Source organism: Xenopus laevis, chromosome 6S (genome assembly GCF_017654675.1).
Source record: "Xenopus laevis strain J_2021 chromosome 6S, Xenopus_laevis_v10.1, whole genome shotgun sequence".
In the NCBI taxonomy this organism is placed as follows: Eukaryota; Metazoa; Chordata; class Amphibia; order Anura; family Pipidae; genus Xenopus; species Xenopus laevis.
Window position 1 is genome coordinate 5,199,495 of NC_054382.1, and position 17,263 is coordinate 5,216,757.

The 17,263-nt window shown below is 35.8% G+C and overlaps 1 protein-coding gene and 1 long non-coding RNA gene across 2 annotated transcripts in view; both read left to right on the top strand.

Annotated features, from left to right (window-relative positions):
• Window positions 1–10,101, top strand: part of wnt3a.S (Wnt family member 3A S homeolog) — a 58,635-nt gene extending 48,534 nt beyond the window's left edge. Inside the window, 2 exon segments of the mRNA NM_001085874.1 lie at window positions 6,785–7,050; window positions 9,186–10,101. Coding sequence (NP_001079343.1) covers window positions 6,785–7,050; window positions 9,186–9,665 — 746 coding nt within the window. The 3' untranslated portion in view covers window positions 9,666–10,101.
• Window positions 10,102–14,509: 4,408 nt separating this feature from the next.
• On the top strand, window positions 14,510–16,277 carry LOC121394989. The gene is made up of 2 exons (XR_005962160.1): window positions 14,510–14,727; window positions 14,871–16,277. It is a non-coding gene; the product is annotated as an uncharacterized LOC121394989 (long non-coding RNA).
• Window positions 16,278–17,263: the final 986 nt, after the last annotated feature.

Genomic DNA, 17,263 nt, shown 5'->3' on the forward strand with positions numbered 1-17,263 from the left:
TTAGAAAACAAATATCAAATATCATCTTGTCCTGTCATTCAAGTTCTTTGTCGCTACCAAAAAGCAAAAATACCCGAAACTAAAGTTATTTCAGATTTCTTGAGACAACCCTTTATTTTTCCTCATTTAAGTTGAATTGTACATTTTTTTACAGCATTTTATAATGTGTACTGAATTGTAGCTGTAGTTGACTTTTTTTTACTGAAGAGGATCAGTTTACTTTTTTTGGTGGGGGGGGGGCCAAAAAAAAATCATTTATTTAAAAAAAATAAAAATCACTTGTAATATTTTGTGATCCTCTACTCTTGCTAATGTTGTTGTCATTAGAGTAAGCATTTTCTAAAAGTTTCCTTTCTTGCAACTTCCTTTACGTTTTGACAGAAGTTAAAAAGTTTCAAAAATAAATGTCTTTTCCATTAAAATTCTATTTTAAAAATGTAGTATCTTTAGTATATGCATAAGCAATTGAATGTACAATTCCTTTATTGCTAATGATTGGGATTTTTTTCACCTCATTTTCTGGCTTTGAACCAATATACTCTTTGTTCTGAACATGAATTTTGTTGTACTTTTCGTGTTCCTTTATGTCTTTGCACCCTATAAAGACAAAATAGGTTGAGGAAGATATAACTCTATATAAACCTTCATATAATTAGAGTCAAATCCTTAGCTTTTTTAAATTCTATTTCAATAGATTGAGCCGGATCTACAAGAAAATTGACCACTCAATTTCCTCCACTACCTTTTTTCCAAGAATGATACTCGCTGTCATGTAATAAAACCTAACACGTGTGTATATTGTACACTTTAATTTGTATGGTACATTGCTGAAATTGTCCTATTTGCTCTTAATCTACTTTTTATCTATTTTTATTTTTTTGTATTTCTTAATTACCTTATCTATGAAAAATTTCTATTAAATAAAAAAACAAAAAAAATAATAATAATACCTAACACATACAAATGGGACCCGTGTAAACTTCCCTTAGAGCAGTGATCCCCAACCAGTTGCTCCTGAGCAACATGTCACCAACCCCTTGGATGTTGCTCCCAGTGGCCTCAAAGCAGGAGCTTGTTTTTGAATTACTGGCTTGGAGGCAAGTTTCGGTTGCAGATAAACCACATGTACTGTCAAACGTAGCCTCCTGTAGGGTGACAGTCCACACAAGGGCTACCAAATGGTACAATCGCAGCATTTATTTGGCACTCCAAGAACATTTTTCATGCTAGTGTTGCTCCCCAACTCCTCTGTTGCTCACAGGTTCAAAAAGTTGCCTTAGAGAAATGAGACAATTATAAGTTAATCATGCCAAAGAGTAATGGGGAGCTGCCTGGTCATTAAAGTCTTCCACCATTACCTGGAAATAAGTCAACAGTTGTAATAAACTATTAAACATATTGATATGAGAAATATTACAACTGAATGCAAGATTTTGTATACCGTATATATTCGAGTATAAGCCGAGTTTTTCAGCCCCCAAAATATGCTGAAAAACTCTACCTCGGCTTATACTCGGGTCAAACGTATAAACGGTCGCTGGCGCCCAAGAATAGTCGCCGGCGTCCAAGAATAGTCGCCAGCGTCCAAGAATAGTCTCCAAGAATATTCGCCGGCTTCCAAGAATGGTCGCCGCATCCAAAAATGAGACGCCGGCACCTCCATTGGCAGCAGAAATCCTCAATTTTTTGATTGAAACTTACCAGAAGCTGCTTCATTTCTCACCCTCGGCTTATACTCGAGTCAATAAGCTTTCCCAGTTTTTGGAGGTAAAATTAGGTACCTCGGCTTATACTCGGGACGGCTTATACTCGAGTATATATGGTAATTTCAGTGGGTGTTTTGTTGGGTGTTTCTAACCTCCTAAAGAAGGATGGGCTGCAAGGCAACTGGACATAGTCAGTGTTCAGAGGGCTAGACCTGAGTGTTACTGATTCGTTCATTAGAACATTCTAGACACAATGGAATAGTTCAAAATAAACCAATGAGATATATTCTTTGTCTTCATTTTGCAGGGATTTATGTAGCTAGAAACCAGGATTTTTCTTTGTTTTCTCAAGGCATTGCTGTGACATATTTAATCCAACTCCTAAAGGCAGTAGGTTTGACTATATGGGGCCCATTTACTTAGCTCAAATGAAGGAATAGAGGAAAAAAACTTTGAATGTTTTTTTTGGCTACTTCGACCATCGAATGGGCTACTTCGACCTTCGACTTCGAATCGAACTAAAAATCGTTTGACTATTCGACCATTCGATAGTCGAAGTACTGTCTCTTTAAGAAAAAACTTCGACCCCCTAGTTCGCCACCTAAAAGCTACCAAAGTCAATGTTAGCCTATGTTTAAGGTCCCCATAGGCTTCCTGGCAATTTTTTATCATCGAAGAAAAATCGTTCGATCGATGGATTAAAATCCTTCGAAACGAACGATTCGATCGAACGAATAGCGCTAAATCCTTCGACTTCAATAGTCGAAGGATTTAACTTCGACAGTCGAATATCGAGTGTTAATTAACCTTCCATTTTCGACCTTAAGTAAATTTGCCCTTATGTGTCAGAATGGAAAACTCCGAGTATAGTTATCTTGCTAATCGCTCTGATCTATTTTGGCTCCAGAAGACGCCAATGAATTAATCACTGAGACATGTGTATAGGGGAAGTGGCACAGCCTCAATGACATTTCCTTTCAGCATATCCCAAATGATCTGTCTGCACTGTAGATTTGGGTGTTAATTGATAGAACATAAAGCGAAAGTACATTGTATTCTTTGTTTAATTGCGGTTTGGGGATTATAATAAAATTATGATTTAACCTACTGTAGGTTTTTAACAAAACAAGGATTTTTTTTGTTGTTTCTCTACTGCCAATAACTTCCTAAACACTTGGTAGAGTTACACGGTGTTGTATAAAAGCCCTAGTATGTATAGAAACAATCTTTGCAGAAAAAAAAGTAATTTTAGTAAGCTTAAAATATTACATGAACTACAGTATTCTTCACTTTTGTTTTTCGGTCTGCACTCATTGACTTGTTTGTTCAAATGAAATGATCTATTTGTGCGTATAAATAGCGTAACAGTAACGAAGGCTTCTTAAAGTGACCGCAATGTCATCTCTATATTCTAACTTCAATTTGGTGGAGTTTATTAGTGATGGGCGAATTTATTCGCCAGGCGCAAATTCGATTCGCCACCAGCGAGAATTTGCGGCAAAAACGAGACGCCGGCGCGATTTTTTCCCGCGAAATTCACGAATTTTTCGGCGAAGCGTAACGGCGCAAATTCGCCCATCACTAGAGTTTATCAATGGCTTACTCAACATAAAAGTGCCATCTCGAGAATTTTTCAAGTGATTGACACCCGCAACTAGAAAACTAAACTTCGATTTATCGTTGAAGGAACACTGTCATCCAAAATAGGTAGATATATAGATATTCACAGAGAGAGATGGATAGAATTTACAAACATTTTATGATAGTACAGACAATCCAGGAGGATCCAAAATTGTTCAAAAATAGGATAACACTCCAAAGTTGATCAGTAACAGCGTAAAATTCTTTACAAAAGGGGGTACTTTTATCTCTATAAAATTTACAGGAAGCCTTGGACTGCATTTTTAAAGTAAGGGAAGTCTGGGTATCACTTATGGATTGTACTGAGTCACTCCTTACTCATGATCTGCACGATACGTTCCTCATTTCTTCTTGAATTATATCTATAAAATATATTAAAATACATATATGAGATCTTAGTTGTCCTTAAAGGGATACTGTCATGGGAAAAAAAATTTTTTTCAAAATGAATCAGTTAATAGTGCTGCTCCAGCAGAGTTCTGCACTGAAATCCATTTCTCAAAAGAGCAAACAGATTTTTTTATATTCAATTTTGAAATCTGACACGGGGCTAGACATTTTGTCAATTTCCCAGCTGCCCCATGTCATGTGACTTGTGCCTGCACTTCAGGAGAGTAATGCTTTTTGGCAGGCTGCTGTTTCTCCTTCTCAATGTAACTGAAGGAGTCTCAGTGGGACATGGGTTTTTATGATTGAGTGTTGTTCTTAGATCTACCAGGCAGCTGTTATCTTGTGTTAGGGAGCTGTTATCTGGTTACCTTCCCATTGTTCTTTTGTTTGGCTGCTGGGGGGAAAAGGGAGGGGGTGATAATCACTCCAACTTGCAGTACAGCAGTAAAGAGTGATTGAAGTTTATCAGAGCACAAGTCACATGACATGGGGCAGCTGGGAAATTGACAAAATGTCTAGCCCCATGTCAGATTTCAAAATTGAATATAAAAAAATCTGTTTGCTCTTTTGAGAAATGGATTTCAGTGCAGAATTCTGCTGGAGCAGCACTATTAACTGATTCATTTTGAAAAAAAAATTTTTTTCCCATGACAGTATCCCTTTAAAAACCTTTACAATAAAGCTTATTACCTCCCCATCCCATGTCATTCATGGAACGCAATCGAAACACGTAATCCCGATGTAGATATTTATTCTCTTTGACTTTATCCGACATATCTACTCAACCCTATCCTGCCGGAAGAACTCACAGAATTCACAGGGAAAGGATGTGTTTCATCTAAACCAATAGTGAAAGGAATATCTTCTAGATTTCTTCTCTGGATCATGTTCTGATGTGTTTTAGTTTCTCTCATTTCATTTGGTAAATATTTGCTGCCAGAATTAGATTTGCCAACTTATGCGAATGCATTAGTCGCCAACTGTTACCTGTTTGGTTTGTATTCTGGGAGATCAGATGAGGTGATGTGATAATCATTTGAACGGTCTGAGCTTCCAACAAATAGACTTCCAATTGATTGAATGATCGAGTAAAGGTGCCCATACACGGAGAGATCCACTCGTTTGGCGATGTCGCCAAAGGAGTGGATCTCTCTCCGATATGCCCACCTTGAGGTGGGCAATATCGGGCTGATCCAATCGTGGGCCCTAGGGCCCAACGATCAGATGATAACGAATGGGAGCGGACGGTCGGATCGCGGGACCGCATCAACGAACAGATGTGGCCGCGATCCGACGGGATTTTTAGTCCCATCCGATCGAGATCTGGCCGACTTTCAGCCAGATCTCGATCGGGGAAGCCCGTCGGGGGGCCCCATACATGGGCCAATAAGCTGCCGACTCGGTCTGTCGGCAGCTTTTATCGGCCCATGTATTGCCACCTTAACATTACCTGGAGGCAGATTTATTGAAAATCGAGTTTTCAATTTTTTTTTCTGATCTCAAAAAACTGGGAAAATCGGAAATGTGTGTCTATTTATTAAAAAACTAAAATTTCAACTTAATTGCATAAAAACTTGGGGGAAAAATTTAATGAAGTGGAATCACATTCTGCTCATCATTTTAAAAACTTTGGCAAATTTCTCATTAATCTCAAAATCTCAAATTAAAAGATAGTTTGAAATTGACTACAACTCCCATTGACTTCTACACGAACTCGCCAGCTTTTTCTGTGCTTAATGAATCTTGAATATTTGCGTTTCAGAAACTTGAATTAAGGATTTATGCTGCAAAAAAACTTGAATTGTGGTTAAAATCCCTTCTACCGTTCACCTGTCAGCATAATATTTTAAAAAATTTGACTTTCTTGAAAATTTGAGTTTCAGAAAATTGAATTTACAATTTATGCTGCAAAAAAAACTCAAACTGTGGTAAAAGCTCAAATTTGAATGTTGATAAATAACCCCCCTCTATTGTTTACCTGTCAGCATAATATTTAAAAAATACTTTAAGGTGAGTTATTTTAGCACCCTGGAAACACATCTAATGCATCTATTTTTAGGGGCTGATTCATCAAGGGTCGAATATCGAGGGTTAATTAACCCTCGATATTCGACTAGCAATTGAAATCCTTCGACTTCGAATATCGAAGTCGAAGGATTTAGTGCAAATTCTGCGATCGTACGATCGAAGGATTATTCCTTCGATTGAACGATTAAATCCTTCGAATCGAAGATTCGCAGGATTTAAATCCAACGATCGAAGGAATATCCTTCGATCAAAAAAACTTAGGCAATCCTATGGGGACCTTCCCCATAGGCTAACATTGACTTCGGTAGCTTTTATCTGCCGAACTAGGGGGTCGAAGTTTTTTTTAAAGAGACAGTACTTCGACTATTGAATGGTCGAATAGTCGAACGATTTTTACTTCGAATCCTTTGATTCAAAGTCGTAGTCGTAGTCGAAGGTCGAAGAAGCCCATTCGATGGTTGAAGTAGCCCAAAAAATACTTCGAAATTCGAAGTTTTTTTACTTCGAATCCTTCACTCGAATTTAGTGAATCGGCCCCCTAAGTATTCCTGAATTGTCTTTCCAAGAATTAAAATCAAACAGAAGATGACAAGAAGAAATTTTTTTTTTATTAAATATATGCATTATGCCTAATTACTATTGCATTAGCTTGACTGGCCATATATTCTATATTTATTAATTATGAACAAACATTATGTTAAATGTACTTTTTATGCTATCTTTAAAAAATGTTTATGTATTTACTGAATGAAATATATATTTAGATAAACATATTAAAATCAGCAATTTAAAATAATATCCGGTTTCAAAAACCAAAAATGTTAATTTTGTTTTTAATTCTTTTAGAATAAAAAAATAAAAATGAAAGCAAAAATAATAGTGAATACAGGAATCTTCTATTTTATGGATTTTATGTAACAGTATTATAATATGCCTTGGTATTGAATATACTGAACACCTTGAAATGCAATGCTATCGCTCACTGCAAAGTCTAATTTATTTCATTTCTTCATTCGCAGCCACAAGAGAGTCAGCCTTTGTTCATGCCATAGCCTCAGCTGGAGTTGCATTTGCCGTAACCAGGTCTTGCGCTGAGGGATCTGCTACCATCTGTGGCTGTGATACCCATCACAAAGGACCTCCTGGGGAAGGCTGGAAGTGGGGAGGCTGCAGTGAAGATATGGATTTTGGAAGCATGGTGTCTCGAGAATTTGCAGATGCACGAGAGAACAGGCCAGATGCCCGATCAGCGATGAACAGGCACAATAATGAAGCAGGCAGAACAGTAAGATTTTTTTTTAATTGTAATTTTTTACTTTTTAGTTCATATTTTAATACATCTAATCTACTGTTCTTTAGATAATGTCATTTGGGACACAAATGGTGAAAGTAGAACTTCCATGATTTTTAGGTTTGCACCCACCAATCCTTTGTATTTTTTTATCTTTTAGCTTTTATCTAAATTACTGGTAGCGTTGAGTAGACCAAATGATTGGGCATATATACAGTAAATGCCTCATAAATTATGATTTTTTTGTTTAAAAAAATTACGGCTCTATAAATAGAAACATTCCAAAAAATCTTTCTAATATATTTATCATAATGGGAAGCCAATCATTTATTGGAGGGTGTATGGAATCCAATGAATTGTAATTAGGCTTGGCTTTTAATGTATTATCTGATATTATAAATGTATTAAAAGTTCTTGAGATTAAATATTAGAAAATGTGAAGAGATTTAAAGATGTCTGAAGTCTGCTGTCCATTATGTTTACAGATGATTGTGGGAGTAAATCAAATATTAAAAATCAAATACAAAAGTTAATATTGCACAATTGAATGCAGCTTTTGTAGAAAAAAAATATATAAAAAATATGTTTTTATTTATTTATTACTGGACAATTAATTTTCAACCAAAAAATGATTACTCCACTTTTGTTGTACATCAACTAGGCATCTAAGTAACATGTCTAATGTGCAGCATCATACAAGCTGGATAAATAAGTTAAACAAAAGGTTAGAATGACTTTAAGGGGTATATTTATCAAAGAGTGAAGTTAATAGTGAAGTTCCGCCACTAGAGTGAAATTCCACCACTCTCCATTCATTTCTTTGGGATTTTTATAGGCATATTTATCAAAGGGTGAACTTTCACTTTCACCCATTGATAAATACGCCTTTCAAAATCCCATAGAAATGAATTGTGAGCTGCGGAATTTCACTCTAGTGGCGGAACTTCACTCTTTGATAAATTTACCCCTAAGTTCCTTATCCTCTGACAAAATCAGAATTTTGATCATGAGGGTCAACCTGAATAAGATCAGAATAAAATTATACAATTATTTATATGTTTATAGGCAGATTTTTCAAAGGTCGCATTTCCAATTTATGTGAATTTTTTTACCCTAATAAATTCGAATATGCGTTCAACTTGAATGGGAGGTTATTTAAGAAAAAATTAGAACGTTTAGGGGCAGATTCATTAAGGGTCGAATTTCGAAGTTAAAAATACTTCGAAATTCGACCCTCGAATTGAAATCCTTCGACTTCGAATATCGAAGTCGAAGGATTTAGCGCTAATCCTGCGATCGATCGATCGAAGGATTTTTCGTTCGATCGAACGATTAAATCCTTCGAATCGAACGTTTCGAACGATTTTAATCCAACGATCGAAGGAAAATCCTTCGATCAAAAAAAGGTTAGCAAACCTATGGGGACCTTCCCCATAGGCTAACATTGACTTCGGTAGGTTTTATCTGCCGAAGTAGGGGGTCGAAGTTTTTTTTAAAGGGAAAGTACTTCGACTATCGAATGGTCGAATAGTCGAACGATTTTTCGTTCGATTCGTTCGATTTCGTTCGAATTCGAACGAATTTAACCAATTCGATGGTCGAAGTACCCAAAAATACTTCGAAATTCGAATTTTTTTCATTCGAATCCTTCACTCGAGCTTAGTGAATCGGCCCCTTAATATTGAATCAAATGGTCCCAACCCGAAAACTCAAATCGAGTTTTCCCCCTGAAAAAAACTCTGAACGTCAGGAAGGCAATTAACATAATCAATCGGTCAACGGACTTCTGCCATTGACTTCTACATGAACTGGACAGGTTTAAGATTGCAAATATCCAAATAAAAACTGTTTCAATGGTCGAGGTGTGATAAATCTCATCATGTGGGGATTAAAATTTCAATGTGTGAATTTTGGACACCAAAAAAACAATTCAAAAATTTGAATTTACTATTCGACCCTTAATAAATCTGCCCCTAAAGTGCCTTGAGTATTCACGAGTTGTTCATTAGATATCAAGAGCTTGAATAAAAGCTGGGGTTAAATTACGTAGGGCTTATTGTTTATTACTATATATATGATAAATATTTATAGTGGAACTTCTCGAAACTAATACTATTTTTTGTTTTCAGTCGATCTTAGATCACAGGCATCTTAAATGCAAATGTCATGGATTGTCTGGAAGCTGCGAAGTTAAAACATGCTGGTGGTCCCAGCCAGACTTCAGGGTGATCGGCGACTATCTTAAGGATAAATACGACAGCGCTTCTGAAATGGTGGTGGAGAAACATCGAGAATCCCGGGGATGGGTTGAAACCCTGAGACCCAAATACACATTCTTTAAGCCTCCTATAGAGAGAGATTTGATTTACTATGAGAGCTCCCCCAATTTTTGTGAGCCCAATCCAGAAACTGGATCTTTTGGAACCCGCGGTAGGGAATGCAATGTAACATCCCATGGAATAGATGGATGTGATCTTTTGTGTTGTGGTCGAGGACAAAACACAAGGACTGAGAAAAGGAAAGAAAAATGTCACTGCATTTTCCACTGGTGTTGCTACGTCAGCTGTCAAGAATGTATGAGGGTATATGACGTTCACACCTGCAAGTAAGCATCTAATCCTAAACCAGGCTCCATCTTAAAACATGACTCAAGGCCTGGTTTATCCGGCATGGATCGGTAAGACTTTGACTTTTGACTGGTCGATTAATGTAGGTGTAAAGGCTTCTTGGAAAGGCTCGATGCACCTGGAGATTTAGACCTACTCAAATATAATCTTCCCAAACGATACACAGTATATCCCCGTCATTTTGCAGTTCTTGTCATGTGTGTGATGACATGAAGTGAAATGCAAGAAACTTCAGAGTTCAGTGGTACAATATGTAAGAGAAGATGTGATTATGCAACGTCAGCAGATAATCTACCATTATCACATTCCAAATATGTCATTGAGCAGTTCTCACTGTTTTGTGACTGACAAAGAGTGGTTGAGGAGTTTGTGCAACCTCAGTTGGATATTTAATTTTTCATTAAGCAAAAAAGGGAAAAAAAACATTACTGGACAATAACTAGGGATGTAGCGAACTGTTCGCCCGCGAACTAGTTCGCGCGAACTTCGACCGTTCGCGTCCGCCGAATGTTCGCGAACGTTTGGGAACGTTCGCATTTTGAGTTCGCGTTCGATCGTTCGACCATTCGAATTCCTTCGACCGCTAAAAATCGAACGATTTCCATTCGTTCGAACGATTGTAAGCATTCGATCGAATGAAAAGCATTCGATCGAATGGCTTCGATCGTTCGATTCGAATGAAAATCCTTCGATCGAACGATTAAAATCCTTCGATCGTTCGAATCGAACAATTTTAGCGGGTGTTCGAAGTTCGCGAACTGTTCGCGAACGTTCGCATTTTTTGCCGGTGTTCGCGAACACCAAATCGGCAGTTCGCTACATCCCTAACAATAACACAACAAAAACATACAATACAGTGGACGATGAAAACTCCAGTTTCCCCCCCAGATTTCAAAATGATATGCAATTGACTATTCTAAATTTATTGCTAGAATTTTTTTGTTTCTTTTAATTATTGACACAAAAATCATCATTTTTTTAAACTACATTTATTTACTAAACTCTGCATGCAAAAATCACGAAAAATTCTTATAAATCACAAATTTTTCGGAATTTATTAAACCCTGCGGATGGAAATGTCTGAATCAGAAAATCCGGCAACTCAGACCTGTCGAGGTTACATATAAGTCAATGGGAGAAGTCCCAATACATTTTTGATGTGTGCTGGGTTTCGTGCAATACCCCGAAGTTTTCGGAGTTTTTGGGTGAAAAATCCCAAAAAAACTTGAAAATCCGATGAAAAATCTGAAAAAATCATGAAAATTCGATTTTTTTCCCGCAAAGCAACTTTTCGGGAAAATGTAATAATTAATAAGTGTAAAAAACCCGAGCGGATTTGATCGGAGTTTGTAGCAGAGAATATTGATATAAATTCGGACTTTGATAAATTACCCCCCTACTGTTCTGAATTATGTGTGATTGAGCAGACTGTAATGTGGACAATAAGCCCATTGCTTTAATGATTGAGATATCATCATTATCATTTGTTTATATAAATATAAGAGTCATGTCATTTCAAAGGATTTGAGTTGGAAACCGCACTTAACAATTTCATAACTCCCCATTATGCTACAGAATTTGAAATAGAAATGTTAAAAATGGGTTGGACTGCTGGAACAATAATAAGCCAAATGTTTTTACTATAGATGGATTTGACAGTATTTTTCTATTTATATCCGTTAGAAAGCAACCAATCAATACAGTTAATGACTGTTGTTGGTTGATTCCAAGTCAATTTGCTTCAATTCAGATATTGATGCCACCAAAGTCCATCTGAATTCTGTGATTCTGTGATTCAGGCTGATAGATTGAGTTGTGTACCGAATCACAGATGATTTCCATCCCTTCACTACCCATACGTGGAGTATTTTGTTACATTTTCGAATATATATTGTTATTGTTGATAATATTTTAAAATATTTTACATTTACCACTGGTTTGTCGCATTGACAACTGAACATGCTGTAACTGCTGAGAGTTCTTAATCTTTAGGGAAAAATTTGGAATCCAGCTGCTTAAAAAAAATACACTGGATTGGACTACAGAAAGCACTACTGAAATCAAATGTTTTTCTTTCCCTTGGAATGCTGCTATCCAACTTATAACTATACAAATATTATTGTTTTCTTTCTATGAAAGAAATTGTGTAGATGTTAGTTTTTTAAGAAAAAAAAATGATGTGAAGTTTTGTAATTATTTACCTTTTCAGATATTTGGACACACTCTATAGGCAGGATTTTTTTTTTTAGGGGGAACACAGGGAGCATATTACTACAGTCAGAAAGGGCCATTACTCGAGAAAAGAGGAGTGTAAAGTGCAAATTAAGCAGAAAATAATTCTGAATATTTATAACATTTATCAAAAAACTTTTTTATATCCAGTGATTGTGACAATACATTCTTAAATTCAATATTCATTTCGAAATTTCATAATTTTGGTCACAATTTTACAATATGGGCTAGAGTGTAAATATGTGATAAAAATTAAATTAAAAAATTAAAGAGCATGTCCCTATTTGAAAGAGGAATTGGATAATGTTCAAGAGGATTATGCAGCAATTTGGCAAGTTATAAAGTAAATCATTATAAGATTAATGGTATAATAAATAAGTGAATGAAAGTAAAGTGGACTGGAGCAACGTTTTACTATTATGCTGCTACCTTGGAGGATGAAACATTATAAACCTCGTTTTTGGAAAACTAGATTTTAGTAAACCTTGTTTTGGAAAGTAGAAACCTAGTTTTTGAATAGTGATGGGCGAATTTATTCGCCAGGCTGACTAAAGTTCGACGGCGTCAAAAAAAATTGTCGCCGGCGTTCAGAAAAACGGACGCCGGCCTTAAAAAACGGGCGTCGGCGTCAAAAACGGGCGTTGGTGTCGAAAAACGGGCGTTGGTGTAAAAAAAACAGACGCTAGCATCAAAAACGAGAAATTTTTCACCGTTTCGTGAATTTCGCGCGAAATTCGTGAATATTTTGACGAAACGGCGCAAAATTGCCCATCACTATTTTTGAAGTTTTTTTATAACAAAAACCTCAATAAATTTCAAAAGTGTGCTTCTATATAAAAAAAAAACTTGAATTTCATAAACCCGATTGCATAAAAATATGAAAAAAAGACCTCAAACCCAATGAAATCACATTCTACCCATCAATTTCAGTTTAAGAATTTCAAATTTCAAAAACTTGAAAAATAGCTCGAAAAATAACTCCCACTGAAAATGACATGAACTAACCAGTTTCTAGTTACCAAATTTTTGGGGTAAAAAAAAAGGTTATTTTGCAATAAATAAATCTGGAAAATTTTAGTTTTTTAAACTTGAACTGCAGCAAAAAGATGATAAATCTGCCCCCTAGTATTTTACAATTTTCCCAAACATTGAAATATTATCATCATAATGTTCTGAAGGAACTGAAAGCAATGATTAATATTGTGTAAAGTTTTGTGAGCAATTTATTACTTTAAAAATGTATTAATTTTGTATTTGCCTGGGGAAGAATATTTCCTGGAATTCATGGGAGTATTCTCTTTCTTAAAAAAAATCAGTCCTATCTCGCTTCATGGTAGGGATTCTAGATGTGAAATCAAGATTAGAGCTTTAGTCCCAAAGGGCAGAGCAAATACTCTATTATACTTTTGAACACTTAAATATTACGAAATCTTAAACTGATGAAGAAATCCAACACCAGTAACACTTGTGTAAAAGAATAAATGATGAACATTTATAATCCCTTAAGATCTTAGAAATCCATATATAGAAGAACCTCCATTTTACATTTTTCAGGGGACCAGAAAAAAATTATGCAAATTCTGGGAAAGTGGAAAATCAGAGAAGTGCATTTTCAATTATATGTTTGTGGGACCATAAAGAAATGGTGTAAAATGCAGGGAAACTATGAATTTTTCAAGATTTATTAAAGTCCGATGGTCTAAAAACGTAGAATCCGAAATCCCGGAATAGGTCCTGTACAAGTCAATGGTGAAAGCCCAGTGTCCATACCGAAAACTCCAAACAATTCTGAGTTTTTGGGGAAAGCTCCAAAGTTTGCCTGACCCTATTTTTTAGGGCTTTTTTCTTCATAAATAAGGTCCATTCGGGAATTCAGAGTTGCTCGAAGTTTGATATTAGAAATACTGAGATAAATTCAGACCTTGATAAATAACCCCCTTAATGTTACCAAATACTCTTTCACTTATAAAAATCTATTTCTCATATATTGTTTAGTTCATTTTAAAACAAAGGCCACATTTAAACGTTGGTTCTGCATACCAGCAACAACAATCCGATAAATAATAAGTATTTTCAAATTTCAATCTCGAATGAAAACAAAATATGCAGCTAAATTCTGTTGAGTTTAATTTTGAAGGCTTTTTGATAATGAATGGCAGAATGTGATTTCAGCCCATTTGTTTAGCCCAATTTAAAGCAGTCTAGTTTTAAAGATCAAGGTCTTTTGTAAATATGGTTGCATTCGATAAAAAAAAATTCAAGTTCATTTGTGTTTTTATTTTCTGAAAATGGGCCTCTAAATCATTTAATTTAGGTATGGAACAAAAAGACTGAATTTTCGATATGGAATCTTCTAAAACACATTTCTACATACGATGCCCATCAACCATACTTTTTATGGGATATATGTTAAAAGTATAGTAAAACTATAGTCATAATAGAAGCTTCTGTGCTGAGTATTTTGTACCTTTACCAATAAAGCTGATACAGGGATGGGACCTGTTATCCAGAATCATCGGGACCTGGCGTTTTCCAGATAATGGATCTTTCTATAATTTGGATTTTACCTTAAGTCTAAAAGAAAATCATATAAACATGAAATAAACCCAATAGGCTGGTTCTGCTTCCAATAAGGATTAATTATATCTTAGTTGGGATCAAGTACAAGTTACTGTTTTATTATTACAGAGACAAGGGAAATCTTTTTTAACACTTTTGGATTATTAGTTTAAAAGTGTCATCACTTTCATTTCAGTTGTCCCAGGACTACCAAAAATACTTTAAAATATTCTATGGGTAGACTTTGGTTAAGGTTTCTGGTTCCTGACACCCAACTCTTTCCAACTGTCAGTTAATTTCCAAGATTTACTTCCCAATACAATCACCCAAACTATTGGATGAGATTATACATCTCCATTTATCTAAATTATATTCTATGGATAGACTTTGGTCAAGGTTTCTGGTTCCTGACACCCAACTCTTTCCAACTGTCAGTTAATTTCCAAGATTTACTTTCCAATACAATCACCCAAACTATTGGATGAGATTATGCATCTCCATTTATCTAAATTATATTCTATGGATAGACTTTGGTCAAGGTTTCTGGTTCCTGACACTCAACTCTTTCCAACTGTCAGTTAATTTCCAAGATTTACTTCCCAATACAACCACCCAAACTATTGGATGAGATTATGCATCTCCATTTATCTAAATTATATTCTATGGATAGACTTTGGTTAAGGTTTCTGGTTCCTGACACCCAACTCTTTCCAACTGTCAGTTAATTTCCAAGATTCGCTTCCGAATACAATCACCCAAACTATTGGATGAGATTATACATCTCCATTTATCTAAATTATATTCTATGGATAGACTTTGGTCAAGGTTTCTGGTTCCTGACACCCAACTCTTTCCAACTGTCAGTTAATTTCCAAGATTTACTTCCCAATACAATCACCCAAACTATTGGATGAGATTATGCATCTCCATTTATCTAAATTATATTCTATGGATAGATTTTGGTCAAGGTTTCTGGTTCCTGACACCCAACTCTTTCCAACTGTCAGTTAATTTCCAAGATTTACTTCCCAATACAACCACCCAAACTATTGGATGAGATTATGCATCTCCATTTATCTAAATTATATTCTATGGATAGACTTTGGTCAAGGTTTCTGGTTCCTGACACCCAACTCTTTCCAACTGTCAGTTAATTTCCAAGATTCGCTTCCGAATACAATCACCCAAACTATTGGATGAGAATATACATCTCCGTTTATCTAAATTATATTCTATGGATAGACTTTGGTCAAGGTTTCTGGTTCATGTCACTCAACTCTTTCCAACTGTCAATTTCCAAGATTCACTTCCCAATACAAACACCCAAACTATTGGATGAGATTATACATCTCCATTTATTTAAATTCATAGTTCTAATATTGACAAAATGATCAAATCAGCCTATCGCTATTTTAATGATCATTAATTAACCATTTCTTAATTCTGTTCTTCGTAGAGCTGTAAGGACCCCACCCCCTTTCAAAATGCACGTATTGTATATTAAAGTCCAAAGCTATGTACAAAGTAGGAGGTTACTTTTTTTTGTATTTCTTAAGTTCAATGATTTTTTTTATGACTATTTATTTTATGAATAAATGTATATATTAGTGAGAGTATATATTTTCAGAAATAACTTGTTGGGACAGTGTTGATATTGCACTCTTACTGTTGTCTTGACCTCAAGTCTTACTCCGGCTTTTGCTGACAGCACAGTAGACGTGGCTTCATGTTTATACCTGTTTTGTAAAGAAAGTCGCTAGATGTGTTAACTCTATAATGATAATTAAATATGTATTAATTTTCCTCTCGGCTCTCGTATTGATTTCAGTGTATTTCAAATCTTCAGATGAATTTTTTTTTTTTTAATATACTGCACAGAGATATTTATTTCATATTTTATAGCTAAAAAAATTATACATTTTATTGTACAGATGGCTACAAATATTAGCTCACCGCACTCTTAGAAGTTTACACCATTAAGCGTCTATATAGTATTTCAACTCAACCAAACTGGACGACATTGCGTTTAAAGAGCCTACAAAACAACAGAAAGGCTACTGTACATTCCTCCTTAAGACAGAATCCCTCCGTAAAGCCATAACTAATACCCAATGGGCACGAATAGTGAGACACCTAGTTGTAGCACATGCCCAGTATGCCATCTTGAGGTGCAGATAACGGTTTGAGAAAAAAACATTCAGAACAGCTTTGGAAAAAGTTGTTTGGGTAAGAGTCCTGCACGGAACCAATTTTTGAGACCCAGACCCAACTCAAATCCCCAACTCGAAACACAACCCGCATATTTACCCACATGGATCCGCTATCTGACCAAAATCCATTTCTCAAAAGAGCAAACAGATTTTTTTATATTCAATTTTGAAATCTGACATGGGGCTAGACATTTTGTCAATTTCCCAGCTGCACCCAGTCATGTGTGTCTTGTGCCTGCACTTTAGGATGGAATTACTTTCTGGCAGGCTGTTATTTCTACCCACATGGATTCGCTATTTGACCGGACCCAAAATTACAACCTGATACGCAACCTGCCGACCATCATTAGACAGGAAGTGCTCCACTGACAAACCTGCAAGCTTCCTTTCTGCAAATACTGGGCGCTGCATTTGAAAAAGAACTGGTGGGAAGTAATGGAGCAAGCATTAGACATTTCTGTGAACACTAAGGGGCAGATTTACTAAGAAGCAAAGTGGCTAACGCTAGTGACAATTCGATAGCGTGAGCACCCACAGGGACATTGGCAATTTACTAACAGGCGCCAATTGGCTAGTAAA